This window comes from Anomaloglossus baeobatrachus, chromosome 11 (genome assembly GCF_048569485.1).
Source record: "Anomaloglossus baeobatrachus isolate aAnoBae1 chromosome 11, aAnoBae1.hap1, whole genome shotgun sequence".
Lineage (NCBI taxonomy): Eukaryota > Metazoa > Chordata > Amphibia > Anura > Aromobatidae > Anomaloglossus > Anomaloglossus baeobatrachus.
The window spans coordinates 104,691,338-104,713,847 of NC_134363.1; the positions used below are offsets into that span (position 1 = coordinate 104,691,338).

Below are 22,510 nucleotides of genomic sequence, written 5' to 3' on the forward strand. Positions count from 1 at the left end.
CACCACACCACAGAGTCTTCAGCCACGTAGCAACGAGAGGGCCCCATAGCTCACAAGAGGCAAGCAGCCGGTGTGACCTGGTCCAGGCTACAAGCACTCGGGCTGAAAAGAGGGGAGAACAGGCAGCAGCAACTTCCCTGGGTGACCCCCGTAGGGACTTCAAGTCGAGGTCACCACAAAAACATCAGGGCTAGAGAAGGCGAGTCGGTAGTCACCCTCAAAAGTCAGCCTGATGGAGTGCCTGGTTTTCTCTGGTTAATCCCAGCTACGCCCGGGTACTCACCCTGCCATCTATTGTGAGTAAAAACCCTGAAAGACTGTCTGGACTGTGCCTGAGTCATTCTGTGACCTGTGGTTCCACACACCTACACAGGGCCCTGGGGCCTGCCTCACTCTCGGGAGGCCACTACATCTAGCTGCATCCAACATCAGCCCCAGGCGTCCCCTAATATGCAGTGGCAGTCCCCTGACCGCAATACCGACAGTGGCATCACGAAACTCCTAAAGAAGCAACCTACCTGTGACCAGACCATCCGTGGAGTCCCTGAAGGTAATGCACCGCTACACCTGGGCTGGGGGCTCCACACAACCACTAACCATGAGTGGAAAAAAAGTTTTCGTGTTATCATTCTCTGAAAAAAGGCCAAGAAAGCAAAAAAATATGCCGGGGTATGTAAACTTTTGAGCACAAGTGTAAGTGGTTAGATATTATTATATTTATTGACTTATATAGCGCTATTAATTCCACAGCACTTTACATACATTGTGAGTCCCAATGGGGACAGTGTTGCCAATCTAAATTCCCTATCAGTATGTTTTTTGGAGTGAGGGAGGAAACCGGAGAACCCGGAGGAAACCCACGCAAACACGGGGAGAACATACAAACTCCTTGCAGATGTCCTGTTGTTAGATGGGATAAGTGGGGGTTTCCTATAAAGGCATAAGTGTTTGCCATGGTTGTCCTCATGGGAGATCACTGAGCTTACAATACAATGCAGAAGTGTTGCAGTGTATTGTTAAAACTGATCATAAGTTCAAGATCTTTGGAGGACTTGAACACTACTTCATCTCACACTCGGCAATATGCTAGGTGATGTAAGACTTCCAGGGAAGCTGCTCAGCCATGGTAACATGTCAGGAAGCTCCTGACACGTTTTATTCAGATTTTAATACCAGAGAAGTCTTGGGTTCTGCAGTTATGAAGTCAATAGATTGTTGGTGACTTTCTGCCCTCTGCTCCTCAGCACTCGGTGACACAACCCTGTAACATTATGTGGACTCCACTTCGAGACTGAGTTGCTACAGTTCCTTCCATTTCTTAATAATATCACTCACAGGTGATAGGGAAGATTTAGGAGAGATGAAAGGTCATGAACGGACTTTTTAAAATGGTAAGTGCTTTGGAATGAACTGTTTCTCCACAAATATTAGTGAAAGCAGACGGCATGACTCGTGGCTGTGTTATATGTACATGTGGTAATGGAACGGCATTTAAAACTGGAAGTAATTGATTAAGACGTGTGTCCCAATAATTGTGGTGATATTATGTATTAATTTTTATTTTTTAGAGCAAATGAAAAAAAAGACCAGATATACAGAGTGAAATGAAAATATAATTATTATTTTAAATGAAGAACAAAAGTGCAACATTACTGAGAAAACACAAATACAATACCCCTTGCATTCAGGAATACTTTAAATCAAGTCTTCTAAATTCTTGCCAGTATAGATTTCGTTTTGTGAAAAATGCAAACAAAAGCAATATTTTCTGGAGACATTTTAGGCACTTCACATCCCGAACATCAATTCCATCAGGGCTACAAAAATAAACAAAGATTACAAATCAATGACAAATCTCAATGTATTATTTCTGATTAATTTGCTGGACGTTTTACAATCTCTTATCACATTAAATATTTAATGAATAAAATATTATGCAGTGTTTGTTTTTAACTAACTTTAGCTCTCATGTAAAATTGTGGAGTAAAGACAAAATCCCTTTCGGCGCTTCCGGAGGATAAATGGATTATCAGTGCAAGTTTGCAACAACTTCAAGAACAAGGGTTTATTAAGGGTTCAATAAAAAACGGACAATTACGGACAACGCGTTTCAGCTAACAAAATGTAAAATTACCAATGTTTTTGTACCCCATGCAGAATTTTTTTTTATTTTTTAAACATTGCATTTTATGATTATTGGGGTACTACACACGTCATATTAATTGGTTCATACATTAAATATAATCTCCAGTCACAGAGACATCTGCAATAAGTCTCAAATATGAACGTGTATGAGACTTATTTGGAAGTGTAATACATCTTTTACGTGTGACATTTCTGCTTGTAGAGTGGCAGTGATTTCATAGGACTCCACAATTACCTGGTTTGTTCATGCTTCTACGTAACACACGCAGCAGCTCATCTGTCAGGGCATGAATATCGGTCCTGAACTTCACCCTCCCTTGTCGTGTTAGTTTCCACAGACAGGAACGTCGGTGCCCATCAGCACAGTCCCACCCAGTGCTCTTCTCAAAGCTGCTGCTGAAGCACAAGTTGTGCCGAACAGTGTTCTTCCAGCCATCTGGTGCAACTCGAAAGAATGGAAAATGCTCTCTAAGAAGGGGAATATGTAAACTGTTACACAATATATATTTCAAAACAAAAGCAAAAAAGTGGTCGAAATTAGTTTGTCAATTGCTCAAACATTTTAAAAGTTTAAAATCAACATGACCAAAGATATCACCATGCTTTATCTAATTGCCTCCAAGTTTTATAAATGTTACAAATGGAATTCTTAATAAATTGGTTTTGAATTTGCCTCTCAGCATCAGACAACCCCCTGTCTATTTAGCACTTCTTGGGTGGCGCTATAACATTATATTGGAATATATATATATATATATATATATATATATATATATATATATAAACATAAAGGCAACTACCCATTCACCGCCATTGATGACCGAGATGGGAAGAGCTGTGTGTTCACCAGAGGTGGTCAGGGTGACTGTGCTATGTCATCTCTGTAACCCTCCATCACGTCTATGTCTCGTCTTTATGTTTATATCTTTTATTACAGAAGCAGTGTAGAGCAGCCTGCTTGATTATTTCTTATAAAAAATTACTGCAGCAATAAGTAATATCACACACTACAATTACTCACAGGATCACACCGATACATGGTTATTTCAGGGTTTATAGGCTGCATCAAAATAATAATTCTATAGAAGGTAGGTTCAAAATAATGAGGGAGATGTGCATGTGTGACGCCCAGGGTTATGGGGTACTCTGTCCCGGGCAGTGAATAACTGGGGAATGTCACTTTGGTGGCCGTTGCCCGGTTTCGTGCCCTGGGCCCTTTTTGTAAAGGGGATATATTTACAGGGGATTAGATTAGTGTTCACATGTGACGCCACTTGCGGTGTAGCAGCTATGTAGATTGAGCCGCCGCTGCACAATGTCCACTACTGGGGCTGGTGTTAATGGCAGCCTGGATGTTAGACCCTCCGCAAGCAGGGCCCTGCCCCAGAGGCTAGCTGTAATGACGGGTGTTGGAAGAAGGTAGTCCACACAAAGGGTTCAGTGCAACTGGTTCTTTACTCACTTTCTAGTGGTAGCTGGTCACCTAAGGCCGTCTGGTTTCACCTACAGGTCCCCTTTGTCCCAGTGCCAGTGTAGTAATCTGGTACCTTCTTCCCCTGCACCTGTTTCTGGTTAGTGGGTCCCCGTGGCGAAGAGCAACTGGGGACCCCCTTCCAGTGGTTTTTCCACTGCTGTCCGTATGATGGTAGTGTCGCGGGCGGAGGGGACGCGCTCACTACGCTCGGGTCCGGGGCTGCTGCTTCTGCTCGGTGGCTCGAGCGGTGGGCCGGACCCGGGAACTCGAGCAGCGCTCCTCGCCCACGAGTGAAAAGGGGGTGGTTTATTTTGGGAGATAGTTCGTGACGCCACCCACGGGTCGTGGTGATTATGGGCACCACCGCTGCTGGTGACGGGGATCCCGGGAGCGATGGTAGGGAGCAGCTTGGATGTTGTCCCCTCCGTGGGTAGGGGTTGGTGATCCCGGGGCCCGGTGGTGGTACGGGGAGGCTGAATAGCTGGGGTGCAGGGGCAGCGCGGCGCGGTGCCGGATGGCACTGTTGTACTCAGACACAGATGCACAGAGTCTCTGGTAAACCAAACGGCTGGATGGACAGGTCCCGCAGCTGGCTGCAGTGTTGGTGCTCTCTCCGGACAGGGTGATGGTGGCTGTCTTTCCCTGCACCTTGTTAGAATGTTCTGACTCCTGTGGTTGCATACCGGTAGTCCACTCCCCGGCTTATAGGTACCGAAGGAGCCCGTTTTGCCCGCAGGCGCTGGCCCTTGGATCTCTAGCCTGTGGCGGTGGCTGTGTATCCTCACGGTGTGGACTGTTGCCTTCTGTTGGGTCTTGGGTGTTCGGAAACCCCTGGGGTTCCGGTCACTTGCGGATTTGACCGTTGTTGGTGGCTCCAAGCCTAGTCGGGGTCCGATGGCCCTGCCTTTGTGCTTAGCTTCACTCCGCTCCCCGGCTCGGTACCGGCGGGCCACCGCCCGATCCCGGTCCTACGGTTCCACAGAGATCCACTAACTCCTGCAGACGGCCACCACCGTCTGCCAACCTTGCTGACAGTGCCTGGGCTCCTACCCAGACACTACCAGGTTCTGTCCTCTCACTTTCACCTCCAAACTTAATCTGTCACTTTTTCCGCCTGTGAACTCCTCGGTGGGTGGAGCCAACTGCCTGGCTCCGCCCCACCTGGTGTGGACATCAGACCCTGGAGGGAGGCAACAAGGGTTTTGTTTGACTGATGTGACATGTCCAGGGGAGGGGGTGTGTGTGATGTTATGTTTGTGACTACCTGGCTAGTCCAGGGCGTCACAGTAGCATGAACCCTGTGGGGTTGTAGTCTCTGGTCCTGTCCCTGGTTCTCCCTTTGCTACAGAGTCTCACATTTTTGGGGTCAGCAAGGTCCTTGATGGTCCCCTCACTGCGCAGGTGTTATTAGGCTTACTTGGAGCTTTATGCCTGACCTAGGGTACTGTAATCAGTTGGTGCGTAGTTACGGGAATACTCCACCGGCAACTACCCTCCTGGTCACCAGGTTACTGTCAACTCCTAGTCAGTGCGTCTCCTCACGTCCACCTTCACTACTCCGACTCCTGTGACTGAGTGTCCACTGTCTGCCCCTCCCACCTGGGCAACTAGTGGACTGGACTTGCTCCACCTCTAGGCGGCCATCCATTGGTCCGACCCTAGCTTTGCACCATTCTATGGGGGATTTTGTGAAGTATTTGTGACCGGCACTGGTCTTCCGGGACCCTATGGGGTAGGCCTTGCATCCTGGTGAGGATGCATAACCTTGTAGCTCCCTGATAGCTTCAGTGGCACTACACATGCATTGAATAGATAGCCAAAATATAATAAATGATGCCAAATATTTACAAATGGCCCACACTCCATGGTTTATTAGACTTAAAGGGGTAGTCCCATCTCCAAGATCCTACCTAATATGTAGTAGGTATAATAATAATAATAATAATAATAATAATAATAATAATAATAATAATAATAATAATAATAATAACAACAACAACAACAACAACAATAAAAAATAATATTTGCCCCTTCACCCCCCAGCTGGGTTTTTTTGCTCCCCTTCAAAAAAAATTGCAAGTGAGGAAAAATGCAAAAAAAGTGTGATTGCATGATTGTTTTTCAGATATTTTATTCACAGCATTCACTATAATGGTAAAATTCATGTGTTGGTGCGATACCTCAGTTTGTTACAAGTTTGTAGACACTAAACATGTTTAGGTTTACTTTTATCTAAGGCAGGGGTGGGCAATTAATTTTCCCATGTGGCCGCATGAGAAATTGGGATGGTTTTAGGGGGCCGGGCTAATATAATGAACTCGGTTCTACTAAAAATATACACACACACACATATACATATGTGTACATACAGAGCCTACAAGAGCAGGATTTATTAACAGATGCATAAATCTTACAAACCAACAAGTTATGTTGCTCAGTTATATTTTAATAAATTTTCAACATAAAAGTGTGGGTCAATTATTATTCAACCCCTAGGTTTAATATTTTGTGGAATAACCATTGTTTGCAATTACAGCTAATAATCGTCTTTTATAAGACCTGATCAGGCTGGCACAGGTCTCTGGAGTTATCTTGGCCCACTCCTCCATGCAGATCTTCTCCAAGTTATCTAGGTTCTTTGGGTGTCTCATGTGGACTTTAATCTTGAGCTCCTTCCACAAGTTTTCAATTGGGTTAAGGTCAGGAGACTGACTAGGCCACTGCAACACCTTGATTTTTTCCCTCTTGCACCAGGCCTTGGTTTTCTTGGCTGTGTGCTTTGGGTCGTTGTCTTGTTGGAAGATGAAATGACGACCCGTCTTAAGATCCTTGATGGAGGAGCGGAGGTTCTTAACCAAAATCTCCAGGTAGGCCGTGCTATCCATCTTCCCATGGATGCGGACCAGATGGCCAGGCCCCTTGGCTGAGAAACAGCCCCACAGCATGATGGAAGGCTAACAGTAGTTCCATAAGCCTTCCACTTCCAGATGATGCTCCCAACAGTGGAGACAGGTAGGCCCAACTCCTTGGAAACGGTTTTGTACCCCTTGCCAGCCTTGTGACCCTCCACGATCTTGTCTCTGATGGCCTTGGAATGCTCCTTTGTCTTTCCCATGTTGACCAAGTATGAGTGCTGTTCACAAGTTTGGGCAGGGTCTTAATTAGTCAAAAAAGGCTGGAAAAAGAGATAATTAATCCAAACATGTGAAGCTCATTGTTCTTTGTGCCTGAAATACTTCTTAATACTTTAGGGGAACCAAACAGAATTCTTGTGGTTTGAGGGGTTGAATAATAAATGACCCTCTGAATAAACGTTTCACAATTTAAAAAAAAAAAAAAAAAAAAATAATAGAAATGACATTCTTTTTTGCTGCAGTGCATTTCACACTTCCAGGCTGATCTACAGTCCAAATGTCACAATGCCAAGTTAATTCCGAATGTGTAAACCCGCAGGGGGTTGAAGGGTTGAATACTACTTGTAGGCACAGAATATAATATAATATAATATATAATATATATATATATATATATATATATATATATATATATATATATATATATATATATATATATATATATATATATATATATATATATATATATATATATATATATTTATATATATATTTATATATATATTTATATATATACATATATATTATACATACATACATACATACATACATACATACATACATATATGTATGTTCGTGTGTGTATATATATGTGTGGCGCCCTGGACTAGCCAGGTCGTCACAGGTACTGCAACAACACACCCCGAGATAGGCACATCAGCCAAACACCAAATCCTTGTTGCCTCCCTCCAGGGGCTGATGTCCACACCAGGTGGGGTGGAGCCAGGCGGTTGGCTCCACCCACTGAGGAGTTCACAGTCCTGGAGTCGGGAAAAGAAAGTCAGAGTCGTTCAGAGAGTGAAAGAGTGAGGAGTAAAGTGGTAGTAGAGGAGCAGATTTGACAGTGTCCGGGTAAGTGGCCCGAGCACCAAGAGCAAGGTTGGCAGACTGTGGTGGCCGTCTGCAGGAGAGGCAGATCGACGCAGAACCATAGGACCGGGGACGGGCGGTGGCCCGCCGGTACCGAACCGGGGAGCGAAAAGAAGCCAGCACAAACCGGCAGGGCCTGCGGACCCCGACCAGGCTTGGAGTCGCCGTTAAACAGGTCAAATCCGTTAGTGACCGGAACCCCAGGGGTTTCCTAACAGCCAAGACCCGACTGAAGGCAACCGTCCGACCAGCAAAAGGAAATACAGCTACCGCCACAGCTAGAGTTCCCAGGTCCAGAGCCTGCGGGCAAAAGGGCTCCTCCGGCATATATCCACACTGGAGAGCGGGTTACCGGTGGGAAGCCATCGGGACCGAAGTTACACAAAAGGTGCAGGGAAAGGCAGCCACCACCAACTGTCCGGGAGAAACCACAGCAGTCGGCTGCGGGACCCGTCCATCCAGCCGTTTGTTTTACCGGAGACTCTGCATCTGTTCTTGGCTGAGTGAGTACCACCGTGCCATCCGGCACAGTGCTGCCCCCGCGACTCTGCACCTCACCAACCGTACCTCCCCGTCACACCTCACCGGGACAACCAACCCCTGCCCACGGAGGGGGAAACAACATCCCAGCTGCTCCCTGCCATCGCTCCCGGGATCCCCGTCACCAGCAGCGGTGGTGCCCCAACCTTACCACAAACCGTGGGTGGAGTCACGGACCAAATCCCCAAACCTTGCAACCCCCCTTTTCACTCACTGGCGAGGAGCGCCGCTCGAGTCCCCAGATCCGGCCCACCGCTCGAGCCACCGAGCAGCAGCAGCGCCGGACCCGAGCGTGGTGAGCGCAGCACGCCCTCCCCGCCTGCGACATATGTATGTATGTATGTGTGTATATGAGTATATATGTGTGTATATGAGTATATATGTGTGTATATGAGTATATATGTGTGTATATGAGTATATATGTGTGTATATGAGTATATATGTGTGTATGAGTATATATGTGTGTGTGTATATATATAATATATATATATATATATATATATATATATATATATATATATATATATATATATATATATATATATATATATATATATATATATATATATATATATATATATATATATATATACATATATATACATATATATACATACATATATATATACACACATACATACTTACTGTGTGTGTGTATATAGTATATACACTTACACACAATGTATACATACATAGACACACAATCCCCATATACTACATCACTACACCCGTAATATACATCCCTATACACTACACCTGTAATAAACTACACCTCTATATATTATACCACTATATACTACATCACTACACCCCTATATACACCTGTAATCCTGTAATATACTACATCACTATATACTACACCTGTGATAACCTACATCACTACACCCCTATATACTACACCACTATATACACCTGTATTATACACCACTACACCCCTATATACACCTGTATAATACAGGTGTATATAGGGGTGTAGTATAATACAGGTGTATATAGGGGTGTAGCATAATACAGGTGTATATAGGGGTGTAGTATAATACAGGTGTATATAGGGGTTTAGTATAATACAGGTGTATATAGGGGTGTAGTATAATACAGGTGTATATAGGGGTGTAGTATAATACAGGTGTATATAGGGGTGTAGTATTATACTACACCCCTATATACACCTGTATTATACTACACCACTACACCCCTATAAAACTATATACTACACCACTACACCCCAAATATTTGTCGTCAACAGTTACCCCCCTTCCCCCACCGCCCGCCCCCCATTGTCCCCGCAGGTTACTAGTAACCACTCACCTGTCTCTTCTTATTGTCCCCTCCTCAGGCACCTCCGTACGAGCCCCCCGCTGAGCGGCTTCTCTTTTCCATGCCCAGGCTGCGCCGATGCTGTTTTCTTAGGAGCCCCCACCGCTGCTTCTCTCAGTACGGGCACCCGCCACTGCAGCTTCTTCTCCTGCCGGGCGGGAACTTTTCAAATGACACACGCGCGTCGTACTGACGATATCAGGGCGCGCGTGTGTCACAGAGTAAAGTGTCGGGCAGGGAACAGAGGAGAAATTCCTGCGTTCTGCTGCCTACACTGTGCGGCGCTGCAGGATCTGTCCTCTGTTCCCTTCCCGGCACGCAGCGTGTGATGAGGGCAATCTGACCACGGGCTTCCCGGAGCCTTGTGCTCCGGACACAGGTCAGATTGCCCTCATCAGTGACCGGCCAGCAAGGACACCCTGAACCAGGCGGGCCGGTCACAGAGAGTAGGTGGGCCAGATGTGGCCCGCGGGCTGCCCCTTGCCCAGGTCTGATGTAAGGGGTTACAAAAAAAATAAATAAATCAGAAGTTTGTCCAAAAAAAAAAAAAATAAAAAAAAAAAAAAAAAAGTGGTGCACATTTTGCGCCATTTACCACAACACTCACAGCTTTCTCATTTTTCAGGTTCTATGGCTCAGTGACAACTTACTTTTGGTGTCTCGAACTGACGTTTTTAATGGTACCATTTTTGTGCAGATGCTACGTTTTGATTGCCTATTACATTTTGCGCAAAATTTGTGGCGACCAAATGTCATTTTGGTGTTTGGGTTGTTTTTTTTTTTATTGCCGCTACACTGTTTACCGATCAGATTAATTGATTTTATATTTTAATACATCAGGCATTTCTGAATGTGACCAAATATGTGTACATTTGTTTTTTTAAGGGGGGTGATTTGAACTTAAGTTTTGGTTTTATTTTTTTTAATATTTTATAACTTTTTTTTTCATGTTACTCAACAAAAAAGAATGAACGATCAGACTGATGATCCTTATAGTCCCCTAGGTGAAATACCTAGGGGACTATAAGGATCATCAGTCTGATCGTTCATTCTTTTTTGTTGATCACAGCTGAGATCAGCAGAAAAACACCTCGTCACTGGCAGCAGCCAGCCGGGTGAAAGAGGAAGCGAGTCATGTGAGCTACAGGAGTCATCACATGACCCTGTGCTACCATGACAACCATCGGCTCACAGTGATCATGTGGCACCCGAGGCTTCAGTCGCCACACAGTATTGCACTTTATTTTAAGTGCAATATTCGCCTCGGATAAGGAGGGGGTTTAATCACCGGTGTTCAATATTTCACACTCACATAAAGCTCAGAAGCCTTCTTCCAGGTGGGATATGGCTCACGGTAGGCATGGGGGTGGCCATCATGAGTCATAGCACTTACCCGGTCACTGATGCCAGGCACCTGGGGGGCGGGTTCCACTTGGGGTAGACGTAGGAGCACACTCACACAATCCGTAGTCAGTCTACCCAGGACACGAGTTCTGGGACATGACACCACCTTCACCTTTTTCTTCTCTTTTCTACACAGGGCCTGGGGCTGGGAGCGGAACGCTCAGCCCAGGTGCCTCACAGCGGGAAGGGAAACTCCGAACAAGGACTTTTCTTCTTATTTCCAACACTGGTAACTTCTAACTTATCCAAGGTAAACGCAGCCTATCACAGCACAGGTGACCAGTACTATCCGGGCGAGGGGCACAGCACAGAGTGAGTAAAGACACCTGGAACCACCGCCACTGACTGACTCTTGATTACCGGCACTGCCGCCCCGTGCCTCGACATTGAAACGCCCTCCTCCCCAGGGCCCGCTCCACCTGTGGGGAGCGATACCATCTCTGGCTGCTACTACCATCCGCCCCGGAGGACAGCGACATCAGTGGCGGCTAAATCCCTGGCCGCATACCACAGGTGGCGTCATTACATTTCTAGTATGACTATCCCCATCATCTTCCCTCCTTATTGGTGTACACCTCGGGGCACGAAACCAGACAGGCCACTGCGACATCCCAGATAATCATACCAGCCCAGTGACGAGTAACGCCTGATGACCCCTGCCCCCTGGGTGCTACAATCATGACACTGCGATGCCGATGGAGCCCGGCGAGTACGGATTTACTGCTCCGGGGATTTAAAATGGCTCTGTCACATTTTGACAGCGCCATTTAAGGGGTTAACAGGCACAGGCAGAACGCGGATCCACTCGTGCCTGCGAGGCACTCGTCAGCTGTACAAATCAGCTGTCATGTGCGTGGCTCCCCGCCGCATCAGCCGGGGGAAGGGGGGGGAGGGATTAGACTATGACCGCTTAGGACTTATTACTGCCAGTCGTTAAGGGATTAGCAAATACCTTCATGTAGAAATGTAGTATGGTACTATAGATTCACTGTGTCGTTCATCTCCTTCAGGGCAATGCAGGACCTTAGATATCCATGTCTACGACCATGCATATAGTCACAGTCAGTTGCTTGTGGTCATAACCATGGACACCCAAGGTCCTGTATTGCCCTGAACAAGAGGTAAACGACACAGTGAATTAGGAGAACTATACTACATTCCTAATTGGAGGTATTTGCTAATATTATTTCTACTACTACACCTACTACATATTGGGATAGGATCATGGAGATGGGAATACCCCTTTAACTCACTATACATATTAGACACATATCCATATACTACATAATGACTGGTGTATACACTGGAGATCAAAATTAGAGAACACACAATTTCCTAAATGTTAAGGTCATTGTGTAGTCCTTTGTGATTATATCCTAACATGATCCGGAGGAAGGAAGCGGCAGCTCACAAGGTAGGTGGCCAAACAACTTTATTCGGCTATCGCAGACAAGCTTAGGTACAGTGGGGAGAGGAAGGAGTGCAGGGACGGCGCTCGTCCGTTCCCCGTCCCTGCACTCCTTCCTCTCCCCACTGTTCCTAAGCTTGTCTGCGATAGCAGAATAAACTTGTTTGGCCACCTACCTTGTGAGCTGCCGCTTCCTTCCTCCGGATTATTGGAATTTTGTTCACGTTGTTCGCTGAGCACCACTTGGTTTGGAATCATTAGCCCAGGAACACATGAAGTCCAGAAACAGCTGAATGCTCCAGAATTGTGAGTACGGCTCCACTATATGGCAACTTAGGCTGCAGTGCCCGACTTTTCTCTTCTACATTATTGCAGATATCCTAACATGAGTGAACCATCAGTATTTTAAGCTTATTTCATACTGTATATTGAACTTCTTCTAAAGCACATAATAAAAATGTAAAATGAGATAAATGTAAAAGACACTGATCAAAATTAGAGAACACTGTCAGACACCTGCAAGTTATTGGTGTTAATCTGGCACTTGGTGCTAATTTCCTTAATTATTTACCAAACCCTATGTAACTGGCAGCCTAACTTTCCAGTTTGCACTGACTTTGCAAAAATGGTGTGCCGTTCTAAAGTGACAAACCCTCCAGGAGTAGGTTGTCTAGATGAAGGCCGAAAAGGTGACCCTATCAGCCATAGCGAGAAGTTGGTCGTTCCAAGTCTGTGATTTTGAGAATAAAGTATCTTGACAACATCACAAATGCTTTCAAGTCCCCCAAGAAGGCTGGTCACCCTTGAAAGACAAATGCAGGAGAGGACAGGATAATGCAGAGAATCTTTATGAGTAATCGTTTCAACACGCAGCTACAATTGCTGCCAGTTCAGCACTGAACAGAGTAAGGATCTGTCTCTTAATACAGTGTCACGACTCTGCAGTGACGGAACCGCTCATTAGCAGAAAGGCTAGACACCTTTTCTGAGGAGCATGTGTGACGCCCTGGACACAGGGGTCACAGGTCACAACATCACCACATACACCCCCCCCACACTAGAAAAGGTACCAGTCAACCATAAAGACCTGATTGCCTCCCTCCGTGTTAGACAGGCACACCAGGTGGGCGAAGTCAGGAGGAAAGACACGCCCCCCCGAGGAGTCTGCTGGCCTGAGGCAGGGAAAACACAAGAGTAGAGTTCTGTACAGTGGAGTGGAGAGGAATGACATACAGTTATGCTTGGGGCCTGGCTGGAGCCTAGGACCCCAAAACAGTCAGGCAGGCAGACGGCAGTGACCGCCTGCAGGAGACCAGGAACACGACCAGCGGAACCGTAAGGGACCGGGACAGGGTAGTGGCCCGCCGGAACCGAACCGGGGAGCTAACCGGATACCGGAGCACCAGGTAGGGTACTCAGACCACGAACTAGGCTATATGCCAGCACCATAGTCGAATTAACTGATTGCGGTGTGGACCTCAGGGGTTCATTCCCACCAAAGTCCCGTTTGACGGCAACAGCCCAACCAGTAAGGATAGTAGCCACCGCCAAAGGCCAGAGATCCAAGGGCCAGCGCCTGCGGGCAAAGGAGCTCCTCCGACATCTACAGGCCGGGGAGCGGACTACCAGTGCTAAGGCACAGTGGTCAAACTACAACATAGGTGCAGGAGAAAGGTGGACATTGCCAACCCGACTAGGAAGCTGCAGCCGGCTGCGGGCCCCGTTCATACCTTAGTTTGGTTTACCAGTGACTGTGTGGTTTAATCGTGAGTACACCAGTGCCATCAGGCACCGCACCGCAACCCTGCGCCCTGCACCCCGGCCCTCGCACAACCGGGCCCTGGGACCAACAACCCCTACCCACGGAGGGGTCAACACCTAGCTGCGCCACTACACCGCTCCCGGGAGTCCCCGTACCTTCACCGCAGCGGTGTTGTCCACCATCACCACAACCCGTGAGTGGTGTCACGAACAATAACCCCAAAACCAAATACCCGCATTCCCCCGTGTGCAACGCCAACCCCCTTGCAGAGCGACATGACCCCCGGGTCCGTGAGAGGCTCGAGCCACCACCCGTGGAACGCGAGCACGGACCCGAGGCCGCGGGGCGGTACACATGTTGTGTGGACAGAGGAGAAGTGGTCCACAGTTCATTTTAGTGATGAAAGCAAGATTAATTTTATTTGGGTCTGATGTGCAATATTATGCTCATTGACAAACTGGGGAAAGACTGAACCCAAAGTATATTAAGAAGTCAGTGAAAGGCGGTGGAGGAAGTGTCATGGTTTGGGGGAATGTCTTCTGAAGCAGGAGTTGGATCTCTCATATAGACACATGGCAGAATGAATGCAAGTGTGTCTCAGAACCTTCTTCAACAAGATGTGGTTCCTTACTTGTGCTCATCACTCAGCCAGCAATTTTCATGCAGGACAAGGTCCCGTCACACAGCAAAACGGGTAAAGCAGTTCCTTGAAACCGAAAACATTGAAGCAATGAAATGACCAGCCCAGAGTCCTGATCTAAACCCATTAGAATACCTCTGGAAAATCCTTGGTGACAAAGTTATGGCCAAGAAACCCACAACAGCGAAAGAACCGTGGAAGAGACTGGAAGAACAGTTGACCAATATCACACGAGAGCAGTATGAGAGACTAGTGATATCCTGTGGCCGCAGATGTGCTGAAGCCATTCAAAGCAAAGGCCAGTACACTTCCTACTGATTGGTGACTGTTACCTTCTGAAAATTTAGTTATCTTTCTCTGTAGAAAAAAAAGAGGATGTCCAGCTCTTCAGGCAAAGAATCACGTCTTTATTTCATCATACAGAGAATGACATGACCAACACTACGCGTTTCAGGTGAAACACTCACCCTTAGGGGTGCTTCACACACAGCGAGCTCGCTGCCGAGATCGCTGCTGAGTCACGCTTTTTGTGACGCAGCAGTGACCTCATTAGCGATCTCGCTGTGTGTGACACTGAGCAGCGATCTGGCCCCTGCTGCGAGATCGCTGCTCGTTACACACAGCCCTGGTTCGTTTTCTTCAAAGCTGCTCTCCTGCTGTGACACACAGATCGCTGTGTGTGACAGCAAGAGAGCGACAAATGAAGCGAGCAGGGAGCAGGAGCCGGCGTCTGACAGCTGAGGTAAGCTGTATCCAAGATAAACATCGGGTAACCAAGGTGGTTACCCGATATTTACCTTAGTTACCAGCCTCTGCAGCTCTCACGCTGCCTGTGCTGCCGGCTCCGGCTCTCTGCACATGTAGCTACTGTACACATCGGGTTAATTAACCCGATGTGTACAGCAGCTAGGAGAGCAAGGAGCCAGCGCTAAGCAGTGTGCGCGGCTCCCTGCTCTCTGCACATGTAGCTGCATTACACATCGGGTTAATTAACCCGATGTGTACTGTAGCTATGGTAGGAGAGCAAGGAGCCAGCGCTCAGTGTGCGCGGCTCCCTGCTCCCTGCACACACAGCTGTGCGCTGGTAACTAATGTAAACATCGGGTAACCATACCCGATGTTTACCTTAGTTACCAGTCTCCGCAGCTTCCAGACGCCGGCTCCGTGCAAGCGCAGCGTCGCTTGCACGTCGCTGCTGGCTGGGGGCTGTTCACTGGTCGCTGGTGAGATCTGCCTGTTTGACAGCTCACCAGCGACCATGTAGCGATGCAGCAGCGATCCTGACCAGGTCAGATCGCTGGTCGGATCGCTGCTGCATCGCTAAGTGTGAAGGTACCCTTAATCATGATGCTGGAGAGACGGCGCTACAGAGTTTATATGCAAATGCTAATTAGCAGAACAAATGTTTAAATCACTTAAGCACTTTACATATTCAAAAATAAAGTTACCATGAAAGTTATTACATGTAAAATAAAATGCAAATACAAATACAATATAGGTATCAATAGTTTTCTGGACTAAGTTAGGAATGTATATAAATTCTGACATATTAATTGTGGTGCACAAATATACATATGCAGATATGACATCTACAAATAAGTGCACATAAAATATATGCAAATGCATGACTATATATATGAATGAATCTGCACATATATGAGGATGCACACAAGAATTTTTTATGTGCATAGCTACAATATTTTTTTTAATAAAAAAGTATTTATCTCCCCCTCATGTGCTATTGAAAAATCATGCTGCCTTTAATTACAATTTTGGGTGCAAAATGACCAGAGTTGCCTAAAATGACCCATTTTTGTGCAAGCGCTGTACTCCAATGAATTTTTAATAAATTTTTTTAGGGAAAAAAAATTAAGAAACATTTTTTTTAAATTTTTTTATTATATAGAATTTCTTTTCCCCCGGTTTATCAATATTAGGCTGTACCCAACTGAGTGAGATGAAAATATATATTGTGTTCAAGCAGAGGCCACCAAATCGTATTGTGAGTTATAATTATCTGTCAGATAATACTGACAGAATAACCAAACTCTAAAAGTGCCACAACTGGATTTTGCAATGCATTCATTTCTGATTACAGCATTTGGGATTAAATTTCAACAATTTCAAGAGGAACTAAAAATGCACCCTGCGGCTAACCATGCATTCCAACCAATATGAAAGAATCCATGCGCCAAAGACAAGGCAAAGAAAATCGCATTGTGGCTGAGCAGACATAACACACAGAAACCACACAAGCCGCACATAGTGTGAATTAGAATCACATTGGTTAAAAGTGAATTTTTTATGTTGTGAGTCACTGAATTACCTATAAATATTTTCAGACCTAATGGTCATGCATCTGGTCAGTGTTAATGAATATGTAATTACCCGCATTGTGATTGAGCAAACATAACACACAAAAACCACACAAGCCGCACATAGTGTGAATTAGGATCACATTGATTAAGGATAAAAAAATTTTTTTATGTTGTAAGTAACTAGATTACCAATGAATATTTTCAGACCTAATGCTCATGCATCTGGTCTAGATGTCATATCTGCATATGTATATTTGTGCACCACAATTAATATGTCAGAATTTATATACATTCCTAACTTAGTCCAGAAAACTATTGATACCTATATTGTATTTGCATTTTATTTTACATGTAATAACTTTCATGGTAAATTTTTGAATATGTAAAGTGCTTAAGTGATTTAAACATCTGTTCTGCTAATTAGCATTTGCATATAAACTCTGTAGCGCCGTCTCTCCAGCATCATGATTAAGGGTGAGTGTTTCACCTGAAACGCGTAGTGCTGGTCATGTCATTCTCTGTGTCTGCATGATGAAATAAAGACGTGATTCTTTGTCTGAAGAGCTGGACATCCTCTTTTTTCTGCATTTCATTGGGCTGTGGCAGTGCCTGTCCGTGCTCCAGGATGGAATCGGGATTGAGCCTTACACGGTGAGCTGATTCATATAAATTGGATCTTTCTCTGTGCTACAGTCATTGCTGTTCTCTGATTATGATCATCACGTTTTGGGCAAAATTAAGAATTTATGGTGATTAGAGTTGAGCGCGGTTCGTGGTTCTCCAGTTCGCGGTTCGAGTGATTTTGGGGGCTGTTCTAGATCGAACTAGAACTCGAGCTTTTTGCTAAAGCTCGATAGTTCTAGTTACGTTCGAGAACGGTTCTAGCAGCAAAAAGCCAAGCTAATTACTAGCTGGCTTTCCGCTGTAATAGTGTAAGTCACTCTGACTCACACTATTATGAAATTTCAGCATATAGTCTGCGGGAACAGCGGGTTCAGATCACTGCTGCTGGGATAATGGCGATCGCCATTTTTTTTTTCTGTTCTTCCTTCCCTCCCTAAGCGCGCGTGTAGTGGGGCGGGCCAGCATGTCAGCCAATCCCAGACACACACACACAGCTAAGTGGACTTTTAGCCAGAGAAGCAACGGCATGTGTGATAGGATGTCCATGTCACAAGTCCCTGCATTATACATACGGGCATCTGCCCGTCTGGACGCCATTATCTGCCTTCTGCATCTGGGTGTCAGTCACCGCTGGCGTAGCTCCTGTCTCCGATACTGCCGTGTACGCTCTACACACAGCGCTATACAGAATAGGGATAGAAGTTTCTTTCAGCTCTTGTAAAGGCTAATTGCAGCAGGCTCAGAGCCATAGGTGACAGTCAGGTCCGTGGAAAGAGGTTTTAACAGCTACAGATAAGAGCGTCTGTGTAGCTAAGGTCAGGGAGTTCCTTGCTGCATTTCACAATTAGGCTATGTTCACACTAGAAAAATGATTTTTCTTAAGAAATTTCTTAAGAAATTTCTTAAGAGTGCACCTGTGTTAAAAAACGCACCAAAAACGCACCTGCGTTTTTGCCGCGTTTTCGGTGCGTTTTTGGTGCGTTTTAGGTCCGTTTTAGGTCCGTTTTTGGTGCGTTTTTACCGCTGGTTGCTCCCTGCGTTATTGTGCCAATTATCTATGGCAAAAAACGCAGTTAGCTGCAGAAAAGAAGTGACATGCTCATTCTTTTTCTTAAGAAAATCTACTGAAAGAATTTTCTTAAGAAAAAAACGCAGTGTGTGCACAGCTAATTTTTTTTGCCATAGGTTTTGCTGGGGAATGTCTGCAGAAAGGTTACAAGAATTTCTCATGAAATTTCTGCAGCAAAAACGGACCAAAAACGGACCAAAAACGCAGGTAAAAAACGCAGTGTGTGAACACAGCCTTAGGAGGGATAGAAAGTGAGGCTTCCTTTCCTCTACCCAGACCCACAACCCTGCCACTGTACCCTCCTGCCCTTTGCACACTCAAACTCATTGTTACTAAGCCATTATACTAGCAAACACTGAGGAAACTTAGAGGCATCCTTAAAAGTGGCTGTTGGACTTCCATTAGTGTCTCACTGGTGCAAATCTATTTGCAGCACCTCTGCATTGCACACTCAAACTCATTTTTACTAAGCTATTATACTAGCAAACTGTGCTGCCATTTTAAGGGCCATAGTTTCATTGCCCGGGATAGTTATTGTTGTTTATTCTGCTGTCAATAAAGGTAGACCACCGCTGCAATCTACACCACCTCTCAATTTTTACTACCACATTTTAAGTGGACATTCTTGTCACTAGCAAAATGAGTGGCAAAATGACAGATGCTGCTGGAAAGGGGAACAGGCGTGTTGGAAAAGGAAAAAACGTTTGTGTCCGTGGGGAAGGTGGCAAAGCTCCATTAACATCTGGTGAAGATAGGCCATCTTCCAGCAAAAGTAAGATGTCTACTACTTTCCGTGGACAATCGGATGTGCTCCCTTTTTCACGAACACGAACAACTGGAACAAAGGTAGATGTTGCCCCAAAAAAAGAAAATGCTTGAATGGATCTCAAGTGGTCCAACAAGTGCCCTCTCCTCCACCTCAACTACCTCATCCAAAAATAAGAATTATTCTTACCGATAATTCGGTTTCTAGGACCTTCCACGACAGCATAGGAGGTTGTCTCTCCACGCCCTAATTGGGACAGGAAGTTCAAGAGGTTTAAAAGGACCCTCCCACCTCCCACAGCCAGTGTCTTACAAAGAATCCATAGCATATGAGAAGTACCACACATACAGGAATATATGAATACAAAGCGGAGGGAATTACCTGCTGTCGTGGAAGGTCCTAGAAACCGAATTATCGGTAAGAATAATTCTTATTTCTCTAGTCCCTTCCACGACAGCATAGGAGGAATACCAAAGAATTGATACCTAGGGGGGGACCACAGCCTGCAGGACCCTCCTGCCAAAGGCCAAATCCCTGTTGGAATCAAGATCCAACCGATAATGCTTCGTGAAAGTATGGAGCGAAGACCACGTAGCCGCCTTGCAGATCTGCTCAGGGGAAGCCCCTGCCCGTTCAGCCCAGGAGACAGAGGTAGCCCTGGTGGAGTGCGCCGTGAATCCAGTAGGTGGAGAGAGATGCTGAGCGAGGTAGGCATCTCTAATTGCCCGTACAATCCAGTTGGCGACGGTACTCTTAGCCACCTTCTTGCCCTTATTGCGGCCAAAGGGCTGGATGAACAGGTTAGAATCAAGGCGCCAAGAAGCAGTAACCTCCAGGTAGTGCAACACTATCCGACGGACATCCAAAGAATGAAACACTTCCTCACCCGGAGTCCGAGGATTCTGACAGAAGGAAGGCAGGACGATGGACTGAGAACGGTGAAAATCCGAAACCACCTTGGGAAGGAAGGAAGGGTCCAGCTGAAAAACAATGCTGTCATCTCTGGTCAGGTAAGGTTCCCTAATAGACAAAGCCTGAAGTTCTCCGACTCTGCGAGCAGACGTAATAGCCACAAGAAAAGCAGTTTTGTGAGAAAGAGAACGAATGTTACAAGAGCACAGAGGTTCAAACTGTGACTGAGATAGTCCGGAAAGGACCACATTGAGATCCCAGCGAGGCGTCAGGACCCTCTGACGTGGACAGAGTCTACTAGCGGACACAAAGAACCGACGGATCCAACGATGATCTGCCAGAGCCGTGTCAAAGACAGCACTGAGGGCGGACACCTGAACCTTCAGGGTGCTAGGCCGAAGGCCTAAGTCCAATCCACTCTGGAGGAAGTCCAGAATCTGCGCAATATTAGGCCGAAGTGGGTCAGGAGGCCGAGAACCACACCAGGAGGAAAATCTCTTCCAGATTTTGTTGTAAATACTATTAGTCACAGGTTTACGGTTCTTCTGTAGGGTAGCCACAACTTTGTCAGAAAGCCCTTGGGCCTTCAGTGCCCGGGCCTCAGAAGCCAGGCAGCCAAGTTGAGTTTCTGGGGAGCCGGATGGAAAATCGGACCCTGTGACAGTAAGCTGGGGTCCGAACCTAAGAGGACTGGGCCGTCGATTCCTAGCGTCAAGACCAGGCTGTACCAACTCCTCCGGGGCCACAGCGGGGCTACCAGTATAGTTGGGACCCCCTCGTCTCTGATCTTCCTCAGGGCCCTTGCGAGAAGAGGAAGGGGGGGGGGGAACGCGTAAGCGAGGCGAAATGACCACTTGTGGCAGAACGCGTCTACCCCTAACGCCTCGTCCCGTGGGTTCAGGGAGAAATATGTTGCGACCTTGCGATTCCCTGCCGAAGCAAAGAGGTCCACCTCTGGAGCACCCCACCTTGCCACCAGAGAGCAGAACACCGCCTGATCCAGACTCCATTCCCCCGGATGAACATCCCGACGACTCAGGAAATCCGCCTGAAGATTTAGGGAGCCCTTCAGATGGACCGCAGAGAGGGAGAGCAGAGATTGTTCCGCCCATTGAAAGATTCGGGAGGACACTGACTTCAGGGCGCCTGAGCGTGTACTGCCCTGATGGCGGAGATGTGCCACTGTTGTGATATTGTCTGAATACACCAGGACGTGAGAGTCCCGGACGAGGTCCTGAGCCGCAAGGAGGGCTTCCCTGACTGCCCTGAGCTCCCGGTAGTTGGAGGATTGGGAGCTGACGTAAGGACTCCAGACCCCTTGAAATGGGGAGTTTGCCACCATTGCCCCCCATCCTCGTAGGCTGGCATCTGTGGTCAGTGTAACTAGGGGTGTCTGAGTCCAGGCAACCCCCACCTGCAGGTTGGCGGGACGCAGCCACCAGAGAAGGGATGAGGAGACGGACCCAGAGAGGCGAAACCGTCTGTTTAGGGATGACGGGAGTCTGTCCCAATGTGCCAGGATATGATCCTGGAGACACCGAGAATGGGCCTGAGCCCACCTGACTGAGGGAATGCAGGACGTCATGGAACCCAGAGCTGACATAGCCGCTCGAAGCGTCGGGCGAGCCTGCCTGCGAAGCTTTGATATTTTGGCTAACAGAGCTACCCTGTGGCCCTCTGGGAGAAAAGATGCCTCTCTGTCGGAGTCCAGCAGCACTCCGAGAAACTGCCGAGTGGGGGAGGGGGTTAACTGTGATTTTTTGAGATTGGGAATCCATCCCAGGGACCGAAGGATTTCCAAAGACCTTTCCACATGGCTCCGGAGGGTTGGAGCAGATGGAGCCATGAGAAGAAAGTCGTCCAAATATGGAACCAGACAGATACCCTGCAATCTTATGAAGGCGACCACCTCTGCCATGATCTTTGAAAAGATCCTTGGAGCCGAGGAGATCCCGAAGGGAAGTACATTGAATTGGAAATTAAGCACTTCCTCCCCGTGTAGCACCGCAAACCTGAGGTATTGCCTGTGCTCCGGATGGACGGGTACATGGAAGTAGGCGTCTTTCAGATCTATAGAGGCCATCTGGTGGTGTAGACCTATCAGGGGAATAGCTGATTTTACTGACT

General features: G+C 46.7%; 1 protein-coding gene across 1 annotated transcript in view; it reads right to left on the reverse strand.

The window, feature by feature from the left end:
* Nucleotides 1-1,592: 1,592 nt before the first annotated feature.
* FOXR1 (forkhead box R1) overlaps nucleotides 1,593-22,510 on the reverse strand; it is a 73,355-nt gene continuing 52,437 nt past the window's right edge. The window contains exons 5-6 of the mRNA XM_075327269.1: nucleotides 2,381-2,613; nucleotides 1,593-1,817 (exon numbers count right to left, since the gene is read on the reverse strand). Of these exons, the coding sequence (XP_075183384.1) occupies nucleotides 1,789-1,817; nucleotides 2,381-2,613 (262 nt within the window). The 3' untranslated portion in view covers nucleotides 1,593-1,788. The remainder of the gene's footprint in view (nucleotides 1,818-2,380; nucleotides 2,614-22,510) is intronic.